The 22,313-nt window shown below is 40.8% G+C and overlaps 2 protein-coding genes and 1 non-coding gene across 8 annotated transcripts; 2 read left to right on the plus strand and 1 right to left on the minus strand.

Moving 5' to 3' along the window:
- Positions 1-627: 627 nt before the first annotated feature.
- On the minus strand, positions 628-3,834 carry LOC115689287 (ras-related protein RABA5a-like). 3 transcript variants are annotated; one of them, XM_030615289.2, is made up of 4 exons: positions 3,592-3,834; positions 2,303-2,410; positions 1,726-2,146; positions 628-1,293 (listed from the first exon to the last, which is right to left on the minus strand). In XM_030615289.2, exons 3-4 carry the CDS (start codon positions 2,063-2,065, stop codon positions 956-958), a joined length of 678 nt encoding a protein of 225 aa, XP_030471149.1. In that variant the 5' UTR covers positions 2,066-2,146; positions 2,303-2,410; positions 3,592-3,834; the 3' UTR covers positions 628-955. The 3 variants fall into 3 exon arrangements, with proteins under 3 accessions (XP_030471149.1, XP_056171663.1, XP_030471148.1); XM_056315688.1 differs by having other exon boundaries at positions 2,267-2,410; XM_030615288.2 differs by lacking the exon at positions 2,303-2,410.
- Positions 3,835-4,609: 775 nt separating this feature from the next.
- Positions 4,610-4,690, plus strand: TRNAL-CAG (transfer RNA leucine (anticodon CAG)). The gene has a single exon. It is a non-coding gene; the product is annotated as a tRNA-Leu (tRNA).
- A 7,844-nt stretch (positions 4,691-12,534) lies between these two features.
- On the plus strand, positions 12,535-18,564 carry LOC115689317 (inositol transporter 4). 4 transcript variants are annotated; one of them, XM_056316094.1, is made up of 7 exons: positions 12,535-12,660; positions 15,242-15,437; positions 16,095-16,165; positions 16,248-16,583; positions 16,665-16,772; positions 17,260-17,865; positions 17,970-18,564. In XM_056316094.1, exons 2-7 carry the CDS (start codon positions 15,305-15,307, stop codon positions 18,441-18,443), a joined length of 1,728 nt encoding a protein of 575 aa, XP_056172069.1. In that variant the 5' UTR covers positions 12,535-12,660; positions 15,242-15,304; the 3' UTR covers positions 18,444-18,564. The 4 variants fall into 4 exon arrangements, with proteins under 4 accessions (XP_056172069.1, XP_056172068.1, XP_030471185.2 ...); XM_056316093.1 differs by having other exon boundaries at positions 12,642-12,660; positions 15,232-15,437; XM_030615325.2 differs by lacking the exon at positions 12,535-12,660 and adding an exon at positions 14,310-14,720 and having other exon boundaries at positions 15,232-15,437.
- The last annotated feature ends 3,749 nt before the right edge of the window (positions 18,565-22,313 follow it).

Raw genomic sequence — 22,313 nt, forward strand, 5'->3', positions numbered from 1 at the left:
GCAAGTAAGTACAAAAGCTTTTTCGGGATTGGGCCCATGTCCCAGGTTGTCACTGCTCGATTAAAAGAAGAGAAGGACGTGGGGAAGTGCCGATGCTACATAGCTTTCGGCCAGTCAGCATCCACAATGTCCTTCACAATTCACAGTCCTTATCATAAAGATATAATTCATAGCCGCTTTGGACCACCAAGGACCCTAAAAATACAAAAAAAAAAAGTAATAATAATAATAATTATTATAATAAATAAAAAAGAATAAATAATTATAATTGTAATTATAATAAATATCAGTCTCTTTCTTTGGCTTCTGTCAAGGTGTCACCTCAAGAAGCAGCCTATGCAAAAGCTTATGTGTATTAAAATTAACCTAGCTAATTGAACCGCGCTTTTCGCGGGCATACCTAGATTGCAATTTTCAATTCAATCAGTGATATTAGTTAAAAAGGAAATTTGAATGATGATGCGATTTACGAAAATAGCTGAGAATTAAGGTAGAGAGGGAGTCTCTTTGCCCGTATGCGAAACTACGCCGCGTGTCTTTACCACATAACTTGCCACGTGGCTATCAAAAAGGCAAAGTGAAGCGACGCACGGCGTGCACGGAAGCGAACACTCTCGAAGTCCCGAGTTTAAAGATATACACCAGAATAGATTGGCAAGAGAGAAGGTGGAGAGGGAGTTTACAGACATTATTTTCGGTCATCAAGATGTATGGATTCTCGAAAGAGAATCATGCCATATACATTCTCTATTCCAAGGGCAATTTCAACAAAAGAATTCAGACAAAAAGGGAGTAATTTGATTAAACTTGTTGCTGTCAAGAATTTGGCACCTGGAGGAGAAGGAATACCAGGAGCTCGACTTGCAAACAAAGCCTTGAGAACAGGCACCAACAGGATGTGAATAATTGTGCTGCGATCAAGACTTCAGAACCTCATGTTATTGCGATGGTTTATTCATGTCCCACAACAGCCAGCTTTTCGAGGGGCCGCCTCTTCTTGGGTCTTGCCCTCTCCGTCTAAGACGACAGTCTTCCCGTTCCCCAACCACACCGGGCCTTGCTTGTTTAGCTCTTGGGACGCCACCACTTTCCGTTTCAGTACACCATATATTTCTTTGACCATGGTTTGGAATGCAGCAGCCACGTTCGAAGAATCAAGGGCCGATGTCTCCATGAAGAACAAGCCCTGTGCCTCCGCCAATGTCTTGCCTTCGGCGGCGCTCACCTCCCTTGCGTCCTTTAGATCTGACTTGTTGCCAACCAGAACTGTTATCACGTTCATATCGGAATGAGCTGTTCATAGAAATGCTAGAAGTCAGTGCTTGGCTTATTGTTTAGCTTGAAGACCTGGGTAAAATCGTTCTTATCTGCCTAGGAATGACGTAAGAGAACTTCAAAACCAACAGGTAAAGGTAGTAACCGGTGTCATTTATTAATGTCCATCAACTTATCGTAGTTTATATTCATTTGTAACTAAATCAGTTCCATGACTCCAAATTTAGAAAATGATTTTAAGATAGTGAATAGTGACTAGAAGATCTGTTTGCCGACACCTCAGGGACAGGGCAATGCAGGAACCTTTCAGCAAGGACTAAAGACTCTTAAGATCTTAAATCCATTGGTTATGTGAGGAAACTAAGTAATTTCCTCAAAATCAAGTCAACATGCCAATGGGCAAAGAAGAGAAGCAGGATGCAAGCGTACAGGGAGAAATAAGAAACTTACTGTGAAGTTCATTAAGCCATCTACCAACGCTATCAAATGTCTGGCGCCTACTAATATCGTACACAAGCAGAGCTCCAACTGCGCCTCTGTAGTATGCAGAGGTGACGGCCCTGAACCGTTCCTGACCTGCTGTATCCCAGATTTGCGCCTTGATCTCCTTGCCATCGATATTTAATTTTTGCGTTTGGAATTCCACCCCGATTGTGGACTTGGAATTAGGGTAAAACTCATCTCTGGCAAATCTTGCAAGCAAATTTGACTTCCCAACTGCTGAATCGCCAATTAAAACTACCTTGAATAAATAATCTTCAGCTTGTTCGTCCTCTGAATTCAAAGCCATCTTCCAACTGCCAGAGTCTTAGGTTCTAGAGTGCCATATTGATGGAGTATACACTTTTAAGGTGGCAAATCTCACCAGATACTGATGTCCCCAGATAAAACACAAAAATTATCAGTCACAAGGTGAGCTGATAAAAAAGTTATAGCCCAACTGAATAAAGGTAAGTCTAAAGTAAACTTGGGAGGCAGGGCAGGAACATACAAGGACAAAACATGAAAGCAAAGAATCTTTGATTACTTGAAGCAGTGAAAAAGAACTTTGAGAAAATTCAAATATTTCCTTTTTCTAGCAAGTTCTTCTCCACCCTCTGCTTCCAAAAGAAAGGTCGGTAGGTAGGGCAAGTATCTGCGCATAATTAAGCAAACATCAAAGCTGCATCCTTTAATAGAACCCTTTTGTTCGTTGCACAAAAGAAAAAACAGAAAACTACTCAGAATACACTACACCCACTTCAATCCATCAACAGTACAGAGAATGACAGAAAGATGTTACCAGAGAACATCCAATCATTAATCCAAATTATGGTTCCACATTTCACAAAGCATGCTTTAATGCGAAGATCATGTTCCTTGTAGAACTACATGTTGCATTTTGCTAAACCAGTTCCTTTGATAATCCAAATGTGACGAGAGTTATACTGGTCACTAGCCCTACCATGTGTTCTCCACGAAAACAATTCATTTACCAGATTCTGTCTTAATTTTTCTAAGTTTAAGCAGCAGGATGAATAATATAGCATAAAAAATGATTGGCAAGCTCACTTTAGTACTGCATTGGCAAGCCACTGAATTGAAGCGAGGAAGAATTACATAAACTACAACATCGCTCTTTCAAAGCTAGGCACCCAGATATTGTGACTACCATTCTCTATGAATCTGCAACCGACAGAGATTGAACTCTAGCCCTTACTGCCTCACCCTTAACCCGACTGAACAAGTTGAAAATTGTCGTCGACGCAAAATGCGTTCTCATCAGATGGTTTTGTTTCCTTCCAAACCTTCTCGACGCGCACGTCAAAGGCCGTATAGTCTATTCCATCACTGATGGGAGTTCTCTGCAACTATTTAATCTCATAATAGATATCACACCATAATAACAAAGGCCACACATTGTTTATCAGCCTTCCATCCCTATCCCTTAGCTATCGATGCCGCATTGCCATTCGGCGTTTTCTTGCGGATGAACCCGGCATCAAAGACCCTTTGTTCTAACATCACACCCGGCATCAAACAACGGTGTGGGAACCAAGGATGGGGAAGGTCAACTCGAACACACAGTGACATTGACATACAAAAAGCACCGAAATCCCTCCTTTTCCCGCACCCCTCATTGGCCCGACATCGACAAGCAGTTCGCAAACGCCCAAAAGCTCGAATTTTTATCGAAGAAAATCCATAATTTCGCGAGTTGAAAACACGACGATCCACCCAATGAACCCAAAACGAAGCCCCACCACCGATGGGTACCCTTCTCACCATCGAAACAACGACGCAAAAATCAGAAATTGCAATGCGAAAAACTCTCACGGATTTCAGCTTTCGGCGCCCGACATTGCGTCCTCCGAGCATTTCATCAAATCGGCAGCCGGAATTCGAATTCTTCCCGGAGATCGACGGCGCCGGAATCGGAAGACGCAGCAGCGGGCGAATCCGCCCGCAATCGAGAAGCCGGTCACTTGGAGAGAAATTCCGATCGATTTCTCTGCAACATTAGGGGGTAGGACTCGCGTCTGGAGAAGGAGAAGGAGGAGGAGAAGAAGATGAAGATGATGAAGAAGAAGAAGAAGCGGGAGATGGGGAAGAGAGAGAAAATGGGCTATGGCCCATGATGTGATTCAATGGGCCTTGAGGGCCCAACTTTTGATGGGCTTTTCATTATATTTTAGAAAACTTCTTAATTTACCGATGATGTACCGGCGATTGAGATTTATTGAGGGACCAACGAATGCACCGAACGATGTGGATGATCCCGGTCATCTTCTTCTAGCAATGGGAAGCATCTGACTGATCTATCTTGAATGTGTCAGTGCTCCGGTCCCATGAGCACGGTGTAACTGTCGATGGCATAAAAGTCCGTGCTTCTCGAGGCGGTCTTCAGGAGAATGCGCAGATGCGGCGATTCGAAACGAGGTCTCGAGTGAGAAAGACGAACGAGCTTACCATCTGAGCAAATCTTGAGGTTCTTCTTTCTTATAACTCGTTTTTTGGCGGTTCCAATCGAGGGAGCGTACCTGGGGAAGGTCTTAAAGGACATTTCGAGGGCTAGATTAATTTCTCACATCAAGATTTGGCGCTTTGCAGCTCCTAACGAGCAAAAACAGGCTCTCGATGATAACTCGCGAGTTTGTTCTTCCCTATCAGTGAATGATTCGACAAACAAACGATGGCAAAACAGAGTTGGCAATCCTCGATTTTAAGTGTTTTAGTGATCGGAATGCAGACCAAACTCAAACTTCTTTGGGAAACTCTGCATGTACGAAGTAACCATGGAGAGACACCCTCTTTATATGATAGATACATATTTTATGCCTCATTGGACAACCAAGTCAAGATGGCCGAGTTGGTCTAAGGCGCCAGTTTCAGGTACTGGTCCGAAAGGGCATGGGTTCGAATCCCATTCTTGACAAACCCCTTTTTCATTTTGGTATTTTTTTGGCTTTTTAATCAAGTCATATTGATTCTTTTCATCCAATTGCATTCAGAAGTCAATGAAACTTCTTTGATAATAATTACAGCTCCAGAAGCCTACGTTATATGGTTTGATGCACCAATTCCAAATGAGTAGTCGATCATTTGAAGGGATACTACACAAAGCGAAGGTGTGGTTGTGCCCCTTGAGGCCTCGCATGTGAATTACATCAACAATCCCAAATGTTCGGTAATTCTTGCATTAGTCCGGATTGAGCGATATAACAAGTGTCGAGATATTTAATTTCACGAAATGAAAAATCTCACCTCTGTTCAACGTAATTTGGCTCCACGGATCTGTGTCGCTCCGGTTGGTCCGGAAGCTTTTCTAGCAAATACGGGCCCCATTGCCGCAAGGTACGTGCTCTAAAACACGAAACTATCTCTCTGTTTGTATGATGCGGCCTGTGAAATTACGATGAAAGTAGGACTCTCTACTTAGATTGTTGAGCTTTAATAAATAAAATTAATATGTTCCAGATCCTTATGATCTGGGTTGCACACGATATGAAGCCGTTTACTCTATCCACCTAAACTTCAATTCAACTTGCATCCAAGGAGATTTTACTAATTTTGCCCCTTCTTTGGCATTGACTCTTAAGTTATTTGTAGAGTATTCCCATTTGTACTTTAGATGCAACCGAAAATGCTCATAAATAGTTTTCATTGATGACAAACAAAGGTTATCACTATCAAAAGCAGTAATCTAATAGATTTTCAGTACAAAGGCAAAAGGGCAATAATCAAGTGCTTCATTTGATCAGATTTAATATAAGTGATCCAACTTCAATTTGGACACGAAATACTTAGGAGTTGAAGTATCAAAATGGCCTATAAGGACATGCAATGTGGAGAAGAGTCAGTATCCAATGCTAATTATACACGAAAAGATAAATTCTCTAAGCTGTGATTGTTGCAAAGTGAGCCTCATTCAACACACTATATTGAGCACGAACTATGAACCAACCTTGCACGAATCATCGTGCTTGAAGGCGAATTCAACGAAAGCGGTCCCTTTCCTGCACTTTCTTTAACCACATAGTTCTCAAAATCTTCTAGGGCCCAGTTATTCTCATCGTCATTGTTGAAGTCACCTTGAAGTTCGATGATTCTTGCAAAGTTTGTGCTCCATAGATTCTGTCCAAATAGTGCCTACTCCTTCAGACATTATAAAAAGAAACATACTCCAGTCACACATTATCTACTGTCTCCTTTTCATTGAAGAATCTCACATCAGTGCCCATGATGAGTGTTGAATGCCATGTTTGACCTAAAAAGATTATAATCAGCACGCCTATTTCCTCTCTTTGTCCACGAGAGAAACCAGATCATTAAGAAGATGTTTTACTACGAGTTCTTCTCAACCAAAGCCGAAGAAGAGGTGGCAGAGGGCCGCAAAGTGCCCTACAAAGTGAAGCGGGCTCTCGTCGAGATCAACGACTTCTGGCAAGTTAAAGATTTTAAACTTTAACTTCGTTTTCATTGGGAAGCTCTTTAAAGATTTAAATTGAATCCCTTCTTTCAATGCTAATTGCAGGACCATTGGAAGAAGATGATCGGTGATTCGGTTTGGGTAGACAAGAAAAAGGGATTATGTTTAAGATGTGGCATGAGCGAGGTTGCTTTAGGAGTTAAAGTACTAGACTTGTCAAAGAGGTAAATGAGTTGTTCGAATTCACAATCATTAACTAACAAAAGCATCATGTAACTCACAGAGAAAGGGCACACGAGAAACTCGAGAAGATACTTCATGGATGAAGAATATCACGAGAGAGTAAAACGTGAAAGTAGTATTTAGGAGTTGAAGTATCAAGATGGCCTATAAGGACATGCAATGTGGAGAACAGGCAGCATCAAATGCTAATTATACACAAAAAGATAAATTCTCTTAGCTGTGATTGTTGCAAAATGAGCATCATTCAATACATTCTATTGAGCACCAACTTTGCACCAACTTTGCATAAATTTTCGTGCTTGAAGGTGACTTCAACAAAAGCGGTCCCTTTCCTGCATGTTCTTTAACCACGTAGTTCTCAAACTCTTCTAGGCAAGTTATCCTCGTTGTCATTTTTAAAGTCACCTTCGAATGCGATGATTCGTGCAAAGTTTGTGCTCAATAGATTCTTTTCAAATAGTGCCTACTCCTTAAGACATTATAAAAAGAAACACACCCCAGTTATATACTATCTAGTGTCTCCTTTTCATTGAAGAATCTTAAACCAGTGTCCATGATGAGTGTTGAATGCCATGTTTGACCAAAAAGATAATAATCAGCACTCGTATTTCCTCTCTTTCTCCACGAGAGAGACAAATCGTTAGGAAGACGTTTTATAACAAGTTCTTCTCAACCAAAGCCGAAGAAGAGGCTGCAGAGGGCCGCAAAGTGCCCTACAAAGTGAAGCGGGCTCTCGTCGAGATCACGATTATGCCTGGGTGTAGCGTCCTGCTGACCACAATTGTAACATCCTCAATTTCAGTCCCTGAAAAATGGCTATGGTTTACGTTTGGTAGTTTTTCAATTGGAACCAATTTTTACTCTTGTTTTGGAAAACCCAGTTTCGGATACTTTGTAACCCTTCGTTTTGTTATTTTTGTGGAGACTTTTGTGATCCGAATTTCCAAACACTTCCTTCTTAAAAGTTTCTCCAACATCTTGAAGTTTTACATATTTTAATTTCAGAATTTTTGGACTTGATATGAGTAGTACGACAGCCTCATTTCCGGACCGTGAAAAACTGCTCATAATGGGTATTTCGGTGATGTTCACCCTTTCTTTATTTTTACAAGCTTTTCTGGGACGATTTTGGAAAAGTTTCCTTCACAAAAGTTGTTGAGAACTTCTTTTTCTATAACATATATAAATTTGAGAATTTTTCGAGATGATTTGGATTCTGGACAAAGCTTACTTTGAGAAACACGAATTCTGTTCCAGTGAACTGTTTTTAGTCTGTCTTTGAGCTACTGAAAATGGTGTTTACAGAAAGATTCCGATTTTGTGTTCTTCATGAGAAATGTTTCTTAAGGCCTTGCTTATGACATATTCAAATTTGAGAATTTTCGGAGTCCATTTACTATGTTTTCAAGTCCGATTTCGTGAACAGAGCAAAGCTGTCCGGTTTTGTCAGATTTCAAAGATTTATCAATTTCTATATGAGAACGTTAGAATCTCGACTTGATGTCTTTTGGTGATATTTGAGGACATTCCCGCGCCGACCCTCGGGTTGAACGAGATTATTATACATGTTTTGTCGTGGAAAACCGTCGGAAATCATGGAATTGGTTATGATGCGGGTTTGCGACTTAAATGTCGATTAATTGTTATTGTGCAACCCGATGGTGCCGAGTTATTGTGAGCCCAACCGACATTTCTAGAAGGCCAAAATAGGCTCCACGTTTGTTTAATTGGGAAGAAACTAGAAGATAAGCTTTGACCTAGTCAAATCTTCCTCAAGAAGCCTCCATTATTGGCCATAAGACTTTAAGCACCCCTTTGATCATGACATGCATTAATGACCTTAGATTTTGGAGGCCTTATCATGATGACATGCCATTAATGAAGATAAGCTGAGTTGTCCCTTGCATTTAATGCCTCGGACACCAATTATTGCTAGAACCAAGAGGAGAGTCGGCCAAGGAAAATGGTAGCCGAGAGAGAGAGCCCGCTCAAGAGATTAGCCGAGAGAGAGATCTAGAAGCCAATTGTGGTTAGATTTTTCTAGGTCACTCTCATCATGACAAGCCTTAATGGAAATTGGACTTTGAGGCCCCCATCATCATGAATATCATTAATTAGCTTGGACTTTGAGGCATCATCATCATGACTAATATTAATGGTCTTGAGTGCGGAGCAAGTTTGGAGTCTTATAGGCCCCCCCCCCCCCCTTTTTTACACACACGGCCATCTCTCTCTCTCCATTCTCACGCCATTCTCACGCCAACACCATCTACCATCTTCCTCTCTCTTTGTTTCTTGTTTTTCTTACTTCTTGGCCCGAGAAGCCTCACGCCCTAGAAGTCCTGAACCGGCCGGTGTTTCTCCTCGTTTCCACTCAAGAGCCCACGGTTTGGCCTTTGTGTGCCTCGTATTAGTCGGCCAAGCAAGGAGAAAGCCCAAAGATCACCCGAGCTCGCCCGTCTCTAACTTGTTCTCTAGTTTTGTTAGTCGTTGTGTAAGTAAACTTTCTAATATTGGGAAAGGAAGTTGTGATACGTTGTGACACGGTTTGCTTAGACCGTTTCTTGGTCATTTGGTTGGTCGTAGTTGGTTCATTTCTCGATTTAATCATGTTTCGTGTTTGACGTTTGTTTTGGAGATAGAATCGAGACTTGAATGGCAAGGTGCACATGTTATAGCCATGCTTGATGTTCTCTTGTATGAACTTTGCTATTGATTTGCCATCGATGCGGGTGCGGTAAGGGCCGACTTGTGCTAACGGCGATCCCCTCGTCCTCGCTTGATATTAGTAGGTTTACTTGCTGAGTCTCCCCGACTCATCCTCCGTTGTTTCCTTTTCAGGTCCGAAGAATGGCGTCTTCCCCGATCCGGTTCGGCAACCCCTTGGAAATGAGAGCCAAAGTGCTCACCGTGATAGATGCCCGAGAAGGCCGAGCCTACCGCCGGATCACGTCGTATGTGACGATCGATGAGGGCCTAACGGACTTGGTGCCTCACCCGTATGTAGCATGGCATGGCTACACTGACGGAGAATGAGTTGGACCCCTACGTGGGTTCAATGGACTTTTTGGCGGTGTAGGCAGGCCAGCTCCGGGGCATGCCACGGGTGGGGTGTAGATCGGCCATGCGGACGGGAAGCGGGGAGGAGATGTGGACGGAGTTAGAAGCGAGAAGACGAAGTAGAGGGAATAGGATCATCCAAGCCGAGTTTTGCTATTCATAGTGCGTGTGAAATATGTGTTGTTTGCCATGGCCCGAAGGGCTTGTTAAAACATGTTTGCATGCATTGTAAACATAAGGTTTGCTCATGATGCTGCTTGTCTAAATTCCGCTGTTGTTCTGAATGTGATTGTCCCGAAATTATGCTTCCGCTTGTGTGTAAAGAAAGATAACAATGAACGGGACGTCACGTTAATGACCCCGAGGTGAGGGTGTTACAACAATAACCCGTGGTTGATTCAGAAAGTCGTCAGCACATTCGAGATCATCAACGGGAAGCTCCATCTCTCGCACAAGGACACTTTCGACCATGTGGTCAGCTACTGAATGCTCGAGATCTTCAACTAGGTGATTTTCAACGGGCGGTATCAAGTGCGGTTGGTTGACATCACCGACGACGAGAACCACCTGAACTAGCATACCTTTCTGGAGCACGGCTGGACCGGGATCTACTGCCTAGGTGGCTTGACATTGCCCGCCGCCGGCCCTTCTACATCGGTGACGGGTTCGAATTGTTTTGGGACGTCTGATCGAGGGCTTTTCGATTCAAGTTGCTGCGAAGAGGATGGCGAATTAGGGGCGGTTGCTTTTGCACTTTTGATATAGTGCTTCTCTTAGAATTTGATTTTGTTTTCTAGGGGTAGTAAATAAGTTTCGGAAACCAATATTAGATTTCATTTTTCATGATTAACTAGATGTACGAAACGGTTTCCTATTTCCAACTTTTGTCAGATATCAAACATGCCAAGATATTGTTTGTGGTAATGTTGGTCCAATTAATGCTTACTTCATCATTGTAACCAGTAATTTCGATAACTGATCATGGTGATTCTTAATTTGGGTGCACCCTTACACTTATAGGAATGGGAACATGTTTCTCCACTACGGCTTTAATCAAGATCCTTCATGGGAATTGATGGGCTCTTCACGGATTTCACGGAAATCTACACAAGTACCAGCAATGGACCTCTCCTCTCAGTCCAAAAGACAGCTCCGACAAGACTTCCCTATTGCACAAAGTTGCTGCGAGGGTCTCTCCCTATGATAGCGAAAAAATTATTGGTGGTATAAATTCTGATTCGTAGCCTTTGAAAGGTTTGATGAGATTATTGAAGAAAATAGGCTTGCGCGATCGAAATTTGAAAAAAAAATCTAATTTCTGTTTGTTTTTATGGAAAACTGACTTCTTTTTCTGCAAAAAAAAAAAAAAATGAGTATCTTTGGACGTTTCAAGGCTTTAAGTAATTTTTGGATCATTGGGGGTACTTCTCAGGCCCATGGACCCAAAATCGAGTCTCGAAGGGCATTTTCTTAAATTTCGTACTAAATGGGCTTCTTGGCCCGTGGGTATAGCTGCTGTTTCCGTGGGTGTAATTTCTGATAAAGGGCTGAAACTTGCATTGTTTTTTTGGATATACATTGAAAATGATGATATGGGTGAATTATTTCAAATCATTTATTAGTATGTCGGATATAATGTATCCATATTGGATTGATGCACATGGTCAACTTATGTGTTGAGAGATGATATACGTTTCCTGATTGGTTCTGTTTTGGGGGCTTAGCCACAATCGATATGATTTCTAGGGCTTAACTACAGTGGACGCAGCTTCCAGGCTTTGTCACCTACTAAAGTGTGGCCGTAGTATTCCAACATGAGCAACTGGTTTGGTATCCGTATGCTGAGATATTTCGATGGCTTATAATATGTCATATTACATTATATGTGATTTAAATGTGATACTTTTGCTAATGTGGTGCTCCCGGATAATTGATACAAAATTTGCATCATTCACTACTCGATTCCATAGAAGCGGTGATTGTCACTTCTCCGGTCATGGTTTTCCTCACCCCTTTCAATACCATATCAAGTCGCAAATAAGGAAAGTAAAAACTTAACCGAGTCACATAGAGAGCAATCTGGAATGGCATGAAACTAATTTAGATTACCTGAGTAAGGGCTATTAAATGGGATTTCATGAAACTCTCATTTTGATAAATTCACGACACTCCAAACTTTGCTATCATATTCATTCGATAAAAGGTTTTATTAAATTAACATTTCCGCATGATAGCTATTATTGGTTGAAAGCTTCATCCTTTATTTCATAAGGAATTGCTGGCCATTCCCTGAATTTTGGATTTGTATTTGGAGTTCGACACTAGGTATCATTCGTGTGTGCACGCACGCTTTTCTATGAAATGGAAAAATAGCGAACCTTGAAAAGTCGACCAAAGAAAAATGACTTATAAAACATCTTGAGACTTTAGAGTTTCCTCGAAACACGGACAATACCGTGCATAATATTAATTATTTCGATGAGATGCAATCATGACAGAAGAAAAAACTCAGGGAAAATCACGATTTCACAACTATAGAAAACATCACGTACGAAAAAAATGTGATTCATGCGACTCGACACTGTTGTCTTTTTTCCAGTGAGAAAAAGATTAGGGTTTATCGTCTTACTATGTTTCTGCAATTATCTGACCTAGACTGCAAGATCTCCTGCATGTCCCATTGAAAAAAACAAGGAGACAGAAGCTGCCATTCTCGTGCTTTGATGTTTAATATAAGAGGGAAATACGCACAAGTGATAGACAGAAGCTGCCACTCTCGACAAGGTTTAATTTTCCAAGGCAAATGCTCCAAAACATGACATCAGCAGTACTAAATCTGTATTGGCTGTCTTTGAAATCCTTAATCTTCGGAATAGATAAGGTCAGCGGCCACGCTCAGATGACATGCTGTTTCTGGCCTCCCGAGCTCATTCAGAGAGAGAGAGAGAACAATGGATGGTCAACATTCTATCCAGGCTAAAACGACGAGGGAGGAACAGTACAAAAAGGAAGAGAGGTGGGGTTGGTAAAGGGTTGCATTTATCTGTTCCGCAACGAACCCTATCCACTCGTCCACAGTCCGGCGACGTTTTCGTTGTTTTTTTTCCCTCAGTTGGAGAGACGACTGAGGGAAGATCTTGGGAATTTGTCGAAGACGAAGCCCTTCCATTCTGGTAAGCAGAAGCTTGTCCCCTTATCCTTCAATTTCATTTGATTTTGTTAATCCACCGCATCTTCTTTTCCTGCTAATCTGATGATATCTTTTTGAATCACGGGTATAATAACCCAATGAAGGCAAAAGATAATGACGCATTCGGTCTTATAACCCATTTGTTTTTTAATGTTTCTTGCTTAAAATGGGGAAAAAAATCGATATCCAATTAATAATTTCTCCTATCTGATAAACACGTAGTAGAATATTGAAGTCGAGGTTATTGCGGATTCTAGATCTACAATCGTGACCACCTCAATATGGTTGTCTTCCTCGGGCGGCCATTGTGTGGTGGTCGCTTCTCCAGGCAAAGTGACAATGGCTAGCTCATGGTGGCGCGGTCGCACTTTGCCATTGTTATTGTCGTTCGTGTTCCTTATTCAATCGAATCCTATCCTTTGCCCTCCAAATATTCAACCCCGTTAGCATATGTCCATACTTCAATGTAAATCTCTCATCTTTTACCAAGTAACACACAAGTCGAAGGCATCTTTTCCTAATTGAAATCTTATCGTCAAAACTTCCGGGTGGACAGATAATGATGTCTGAAAACAGAAATGGTAACATTGATTTGAAAATTCCATGGTTGAAAGAATATTGTGGCATTAATTAAAAAAATTTCCACTATTAATAAAACTACGATTTGGGTATGGTAATACTCAAGATTTTAGTGAAGTGCAAATCTTTTTATGATATGCCCCATTAAGGTATTAGCTAATAACGACACTTTAACATGAGAGACTTAAAGGGAATATTACGATATACAATCCTTCTGTCAATTACATTCTTTAATGGTCATTCGATTTTCCATGACTTATTCACGAAAATAATTTGGAAAAAGGAGGACACTACCATAATTGTTAAGGCCATGCATATCATTCCCATAGAGTCATTCTAATCTAGTCTATTACAAATTAAAATTGTGGATATTGGATTATTTATAATAGGGACAAAACCACAAAAAAACCTAGAAACTATGTCTATTGCGATATATTTACCTAGAATTTTCTTTGTGTGACATCAAAAAACCTCTAATTCTGTCCACTATGATACATTTATCCTAAATTTTTTTTTTTACATGAAAAATTTCAAACTTGAACCTAAGCGACACATTTACTCTCCTCCGTCAAGGTTCCGTCAGATATTTTTTAGCCAACACAATATCGTTTTCATTTCACTTAGATTACATGGGTGTCATGTTAATAATGTTTTTTTTTAGCGTCCATGAATGCAGATTTTTAAGGGCTGTTTTGGACGGAAATTTGAAAAAGGCCAAATGTGTCATGATGCGAATTTGACAAAGAATTCAAATTGGGGTTGTTGGTGGTGGTACTAGGTATCGAAGAGAAACCGAATCTGTGGACATCATGAGCCTAAAGCAACCATTTAAGAATTGTCGTGCAGTTTTAGTCAGCGGTCAAACGAGACACGCACGCTCGGTTCGGTTGGTGGGGCCCCCAACCTTCGAATAGGATCCAATTAAGATTACTGGATAAGACCTACGGTGAATTTTCCAAATTATACTTTTCTTTCCCCCATCCATCTGTCATCTTTCAATTGATTCCCTCGATCTTTCTCGCTTTTTCTCTACCGTTTTATCTTCCCCTTTTCTGGGTACTCTCACCGTCACCACACTCCCTCTGGCCGCTGCTTTTTTTTCCCAAAAGCGTCGAAGTGGGGGTGGCGTTCTTTAGGATCACATTCACACGACAGATATACTCAGGATCTTCTCTCTGCCCCGGCGTTGGTGTTGAATTTGATCATTAGCGTCTTCTCGTCACACCCATATTCATAATTTGCAAGAGTCGAGAAGACCCAGAAAGCCGAGAGGGAGAGAAGAAAGAAAAGACGAGGCTTTTCTGGTTCTGGATACTCAGGATCTTCTCTGCGCCCGGAGTTGGTGTTGGATTGGATGATTAGCGTCTTCTCGTCACACCCTTTTTCATAATTTGCAAGAGTCGAGAAGACCCAGAAAGCCGGGAGAGGGAGAAGACGAAAAGGAGGAGGCTTTTCTGGTCCTGGGTATTCTCTGTTCTCGTTCTCTTTTTCCCGTTTCTCTTTCGTGCATCCGGCTGAGTCGTGGTGGTTTTTGGTGGGTTTTCGGCGCCAGGCATTGGGATTGTATTGGGTCCGTATTGTTTCGAATCCGTGATTCTCTGTTCCAGAGCCTCATGCAGAGTTCAGTTGATCAGATTCAGTGGGATCGATGGGTTGCATGCTTTGCTTTTTCTGTTTTTGGGTGTAATATTTGCTGGAATTCGATAGAATACAATAATTGAAGTTTTCATTCAAAAAAGGTGAAAAGCGATGGAGTATGGCGTCGAAAGGCTGATTTATGTTTTCTCCTGCTGAGAGTTGTAATATAATATGCAGCAGAGTGTAAAAGAAATCATAGGAATGGTCAATAACTTAACTTTACTGGATTGGATTGATATAAAAAATTGTGCCTTTTTCATATTGGGAGGCGTAAGCTTTCGATCGATATCGCGTATTGTCCATTTCGGGTAAGCAGGAGCAGTGACTCTTTCTTTAGTTTTTCGCAGAAAGTCGCTGATTTAAAATATTGTTGCGGTTCCATCTGAGGTGTGTTTCTGAGGGGGGATAAGATGGAGGGAGGTCATACGAAAGCCGATAAGACGGAATTCACCGAATGTTGGCGGACCACATGGAAGACGCCGTATATTATGAGGCTTGCGCTCTCAGCTGGAATTGGTGGATTGTTGTTTGGCTATGACACAGGTAGATCAAGCTCTTGCCATGATGTTGTTTCCATTTGCTACGATTTACTGCAAATTAAAGTGGGCAAAGAAAAGTTTGAGCTTGATCGGGATGATTAGCAGTTCGCTATGGTTCTATTGTTCTATGAAATTCTTTTCCTAGGTCGTGATAGCAGAATTGTACCAACCACTGAGTTTTATTAAATAAACTTGTAAATAAATAGTTTGACTCTTGATGTAATTGTTTTCTTATTAAGGTACGATGCAAGTTTTTTGCTCTTTCTCTTATTGTCAACCTCCTTTGAGAAGAGTGCGTAGTCTTCTAACTTTTAAACTGTTTTAACCTTTTCTGTTGCCATTTTGCTTTTCTGTTCTTTTACTTTTCCCTCAATCCTAGTTCACTTATCAACCTAGAATCCGACCCCAAAATTTTAGAAAAAATGTACATAAGATTCTGTAATTCTGTTTTTAGTAGTATTGATGTTAATCCCATCACTGCCTGTTGTATATGCTCCCAGTCCATATGCTTGTTGCAGCAAGTAGTCAGTTCGAGTGTTTTCCTCTGTATTGCTCTCTTAATTGAGAATTGGCATACAATAGAAAAGTATCACCTGTTAAGAGGAATGAACACTCCTCAAATAGTACATAAACCTGAATACCTCATTTCCTCTGGTTGAAGGCGTCATTTCCGGGGCGTTGCTCTATATTCGGGAGGACTTTGAAGCCGTTGACAAGAAAACATGGCTACAGGTAACTAATCCTTCCTCATTTCCTATACACTGCTTATGTTTCTCAAGTATGTTAATTCTCAAAAGTTCTTGTCCGCCCGCAGGAAACTATTGTGAGTATGGCTGTTGCTGGAGCTATCATTGGGGCTGCCGTTGGCGGGTGGATCAACGATAGATTCGGGAGGAAGATATCGATACTTCTGGCTGATGCCCTGTTCTTTATCGGTGCGATCATCATGGCCACCTCTGTAGCTCCATGGATGCTCATCATTGGAAGAATACTCGTAGGTTTAGGCGTTGGAATGGCTTCCATGACCGCGCCTCTCTACATTTCCGAAGCTTCTCCAGCTAGGATAAGGGGCGCTCTTGTTAGCACAAATGGTTTGCTCATTACCGGAGGGCAATTCTTGTCATATCTCATTAATCTGGCCTTCGTTCATGTATGCATAATCCAACATAATATTCGTTTCCTATATTAGCGATTTAAGATAAGTGAATAAGTTGGCATATTTGAATTTTAGGCACCCGGGACTTGGCGTTGGATGCTCGGGGTAGCCGGACTTCCTGCCCTTGTTCAATTCATCCTCATGCTAAATCTGCCAGAGTCTCCTAGGTGGCTCTACAGAAAGGTATGGTCGAAGCTCTTAACTTCTGTCACATTTTAGTATCTACTGGTCTGGTATCTGATTGTAATAGTTGCATGCATGTACACTGAGAACTTGTTGATGGAAAATACTAGTCTTTTTCCAACCATCATAGCTTTTGGAGGCATAATTATTTAATTGATTAATTTTTAGCTTCTTTCAAATCTAGGAATCTGGTTACATGTTTGGTAGTTAAGTTACACATCATTTTCTTGTTTGAAGAATGGTTTTGCTAGCTATGGATCCACAAAATTGTGGAGAATTACATGCTTGGGGGTTATCATTTGAGTTCGTCTAGAGGGATTAGTTCTTAATTAATTCATATTCTTCCAGCTCATGTGAAGTTAGGTGGAATATGGGGCCTAACCTAATCCAATTTTTTGTTTTGGTATTCTAGCGTATAGTCATGTGATCACCGCATGGGTTGGTACATTATATTGTCTCTTATATACATATATCCTCTCTAAAACAGAACAAGATCGATGAAGCCAGGAGTATTTTGGCCAAGATATATCCTGCCAATGAGGTTGAGGACGAATTGAGAGCCCTGCAAGAATCTGTTGAAGCTGAAAAAGCTGATGAGAGCATCATTGGAGAGAGTATGATCGCCAAAGTGAAGGGTGCTTGGAGTAACCCGATAGTTCGAAGAGGATTATATGCTGGAATTACGGTTCAAGTGGCTCAGCAGTTTGTGGGAATTAACACAGTCATGTATTACAGTCCGACAATAGTTCAATTTGCTGGGTTTGCTTCGAACAAGACCGCTATGGCGCTCTCTCTCATAACCTCAGGCCTCAATGCGGTTGGTTCAATTGTGAGCATGGCATTTGTTGATAGATATGGACGGAGAAGGTTGATGCTCATTTCCATGTTTGGCATAATCTCTTGCTTGGTCGTGTTATCCGCCGTATTCTGGCAAGCGTCTCTACACGCCCCTGCTGTTAGTAAGTTGGGCTCTAATCACTTTGGTGGAAACACTACGTGTCCCGCTTATTTGTCGGCTCCAGATGCAGTCTCATGGAACTGCATGTCTTGCTTGAAAGCTGATTGCGCATTTTGTTCTGATGGAACGAGTAAGGTACGTTTGCTTCAATTATTCTTTTTGCTCAATTTGTCCCATGTATTTTTGTTCTGTTTTATTATGCATACGCTGAGCTCGGGTTTTGTTCGTTTATTATTTAGTATCAACCTGGAGCATGCCTGATTTCTGACAAAGGAATAAGGAGCATGTGTCGAGGCGAGCAACGGATATGGTTCGAGCATGGCTGTCCAAGCAAATTCGGCATATTCGCAGTCCTTCTTCTTGGGTTGTACATCATTTCTTACTCACCTGGGATGGGAACTGTGCCGTGGATTGTGAATTCGGAGATTTACCCACTGAGGTATCGAGGCACCGGGGGAGGAATTGCAGCGGTCGCTAACTGGTGCTCGAATCTGATTGTGAGCGAGACGTTCTTGACCTTGACAGAGGCTCTTGGCTCAGCTGGTACCTTCCTCCTCTTTGCCGGGTTTTCTTTCCTCGGGCTTGTCGGCATTTTCTTCTTGGTGCCAGAAACCAAGGGGTTACAGTTTGAGGAAGTTGAGAAGCTGTTGCAAGAGGGATACAGGCCTAAGGCTTTTAAAAAGAGGAACACCAAAGTTGAAGGGTCTTCTTAAACTGTTCTGTTCCTCTTCTTCTTCTTTATCAAAAGCAGTTTAGCTTGACTGCATTGGTTTGGATTTATTTAGAATAACTCTCTTATCTTTTAGTCAAAGAATAATAATGGGATTTTGGTCATATGGTAATTTAGCATGTAAGGTGTAAAATCTATATAGCTTTAGTTGAAATAATAGTATTTTAATTTTATGGTAATTTAGCAAGTAGGGTTTAAAATCTTGTTTCCTTCAAGTACTATTTGTAGCTTTAGTTGAAATAATGGTTCTTTCTCATAATTACCATCTCTGATTATGTGGTTAAGTTACTTCTTTTTTACCGTAATAGGGTCATCCCTTGTTAACCATCACGAGAATTTCGAGATTATGTGCTTATGTGAACCCATGCAACTTTCGACAATGGAAGTTCAATTCCCTTAAGAAGTGTTAACAATAATTCGGATTCAAATTCTAGTCCAAACTATTTTTTATTTCATAAAAAAATAATGATTTTAACTCGATTCTCAATTCCAGCTCAATTTTTGTCTCACAAAAAACCTTAATTTTCACTTTTTATTGTCTCATAAAAAAACATAAACTTTCACTCGATACGTAACTTTGACCTCATCAAGTTTCCCTTTCAATGGTGTCATTAAAGCTGCGACGTGTCATTTCATGTGTACTCGACAACTCATGGTTTTCCTCGCCGGAGCTATTGCCATAATCTGAATAGTTTCAAGTCAAGTAAGAGGAGAAAACTCGAACATTTAAGCGTCGATTTTGGTGACAAAAACCGAAATTGATTGAAAAAATGATTTACTCGGGGGAAAATGAGACACAAGCGAGCGATTTGCAAGATCTAAGTATGTCTGAAAACTGAGAAAAACAAATCCTTAAGCTCGCAATCATCGACGTCAGAAAGCAGAGGAAGCTCTCGGATGAGTTGCCGAGCACACGTGGAGTGACACCATTGCATCTCTAATAGTATCATATCGGGAGTCAAATTTAGGTACCGACTGAATATTGATGTTTCTTTATGAGATAAAAAAAAAAAGTTAGAGCTAAAATTGGGACCCGAGCTTAAGTTAATACTTTTTTACGAGATAAAAACAAGTTTGAGCCAACATTGAGACTTAAAACTAATGTCGCTTTTTAAGGGAATTAGACCAATTCTTTACATGTTAGTGACGAGTATCCTAGGGAAGGAATTCCATATTTTCATTCATGATACACAAAAGGCAGGAAGGATGACCGACGGAGTGATCTGTACAATTTTTACGTCCTTTGGCGGCCACTTGTCAAAAAAACTCGATACGTTAAGTGATGTGTCAAACAACAAACGGGCTTTAAATAAGTGGACCATACTTGCAATCCAATAGGATCTGTTCGATTACTTTGTATATAGTTTCTTAAAAATCTTAATATGTCTAGCACTACATATATTTAAGACTGATACATCCTTTCGAATTAATGTCTCTATCCATTGGTTTCAAATTGCTATTGTTGAAATGGGTCAAAAAAGGCCAGAAATAGTTTATATAGGCTGTTTAATCATTGGGCTTCTGATTCCTTATCACTTGGGCTTGTACTCTCTCTCTCTAGAAAATTAGGCTTGATCATTACCGTAATACTACTTTTTTCATATATTCAAGTTTGATTGAGGTATGAGTAATATTGATTTTAGTTAGCCACAAATTCAATTCAAGAAAAAAAAAATTGAGACATGTGGTTGCAATTTCAATGCCAATCATGTAGTTTTCATTTTATCTAGAAACTATTAAAGAGTTATGATATATATATGGTTTTTTCTTTCGACTTCGATTTTGAGTCCACAACCAATTTGACTTGTAAGCTCATTATATATATATATATATATATATATATATATATATATATATATTATATATATATCTTTTTGCAATGTTCATTTATGTATACATGTTTTGATTCATTCGCTAGGATAGCGGAGCGGCATACCGAAAAAAAAGAAGAAAATTTACGTTGGTTACTAGGATATAAGTATGTTTAAATCCAAATTCACTTGTACTTCTTTAGAAGCTAAAGTTATTAATTAGGGTATATTCATTTCTTCCCGAATTGGTCTTTATTTTCTTTTTCTCGTGGAAATTTTTAGGTGGCCAATCTTTTAACTACCAAATATAATCATATTTATTGTGTTGGTGTTTCTTTTTGCCTTACGGCCCTCTTTAAATACATCGTGTGTGTCTATCTATCTATCTATATTATACCTAAATTCAAGCTGTGAATGAAATCTTTGATTCGTTTTCTCTTTTTCCATGCAACTTCTTCAGGGACTAAATCGAACAATCGATAAAAGTTCAGGGACCGACAATGCCTCTACATTTCTGAAAATCGATTATCGACCTGATCAACGAGATGCCGATACCCTAAAATCGAAGCATAACATTCGGAAAAATTAACGACGACAAAACCCCGATTAAAGCAGGGAAATGGTAGTTGAGGAGTTGAATTGCAGTTCGAATTAGAAATGGATTGTTAAAAAGGGACCTTGCTTGAGACTCCTAAGCTAATCGACGCAATCGCAGGTCCAATAGGTCACGGGACCGCCAATGAAACAAGTCATCCCCCCTTGCGCTCCACATCATTCATCACCTAACTTAGCATTTATATGTAGATGAACCCTTCAACACATACTGAGATTCTCAAAAAAGTCATCATCTCACCAACCTTTGAAAGGGTTGACGATGTCTCCAATTTAGATGATCAAATCTAGTACGACTGCTCAATGCACACAATTATTGTATTCGCATTAATGCCCAGTCGAAGCCGACATACCGAGCGATCATCTAATCGAGTCGTTACCCTATAAGTAATTCAGGGTATCGAAATGTTCGGACATTAAGCGGCTAACATAACGACCGTTTCCGTTGATATCGGTCTTCGCATAGTCGCTACCTCATCGAGAAACCTCTGTATTGAACAAGTCGTTAGGGTTTGCTGTGTGATGATTTTTAATGTAGTTAATTTGTATGGTTTTGACTCATAACTGGATTAGCCCACCCGTCTTCTTTCAGAATGTGGTAAAACCAAGCTAACTCGATTTACCTCAAGCTCGGCTTAATTCACTATTTAGACTGCTCGAATTCAATTCGATTACTCGCGAGCAGCTTGACTCAAGCACGTACGATACCTCGAGTCCAGAATTACATTGCTAAAACGACTCGGAGTGCAATTCAATCTCGATAAGGATTATGTGGCACCGGTATTGATTAGTGAGCCAAGTTGGAATAAACTAAACTCGCGCCTCTCGTTAGCCTCGTCGCATTCTCGTCACTCTCCGACCCTTTACCCCGCTGCCATCGAACCTACAACTCTCCTTTTCGCTCTCGATTATGTTCTCTCCGTTTCTCTATCTCTTTGTCACCGTGCAGCCTCGCATCGAGGTCAGTGACCATGGATGGACCGTGATTTGACGTCGCCGGAGGGCCACGGCCCACCTCAGATCGACCACCATTCGAGGTCCATCTAGGTTTGGGGTGGCCTATCGGGGAGGTAGAGAGAGAGAGAGAGAGAGAGCGAGAGCACCACGAGTGGGAAATCGATGTGGCGGCGGGTGGCGGTTGGACTAACCGCCAGAAATTATGGTAGACGACTACGGTGCGGCGGTGACGGAGCCGCGGTGCAACGGATGAAGGAAAATGTGGTCCAAGAAATCAAAATTCAACCCAAAATTAAAAAAAAAAAAAATTGTTTCCATGATGGAGACAAATAGATTTTTTTTAGTTTGGTAATTTGACACTAATGAGCACGTATCCGCCATCATGTGGCCCTAGTTGCCGCAGCAGCAGCATATAATCTAAAGAGTCAAAAATAGTTAAAAAAAGAAAGAAAGAAGATGAGCTAATATTAGTT

Source organism: Syzygium oleosum, unplaced genomic scaffold (genome assembly GCF_021117445.2).
Source record: "Syzygium oleosum isolate NSW1041296 unplaced genomic scaffold, Sole_v2.1 Sole_v2.11, whole genome shotgun sequence".
Lineage (NCBI taxonomy): Eukaryota > Viridiplantae > Streptophyta > Magnoliopsida > Myrtales > Myrtaceae > Syzygium > Syzygium oleosum.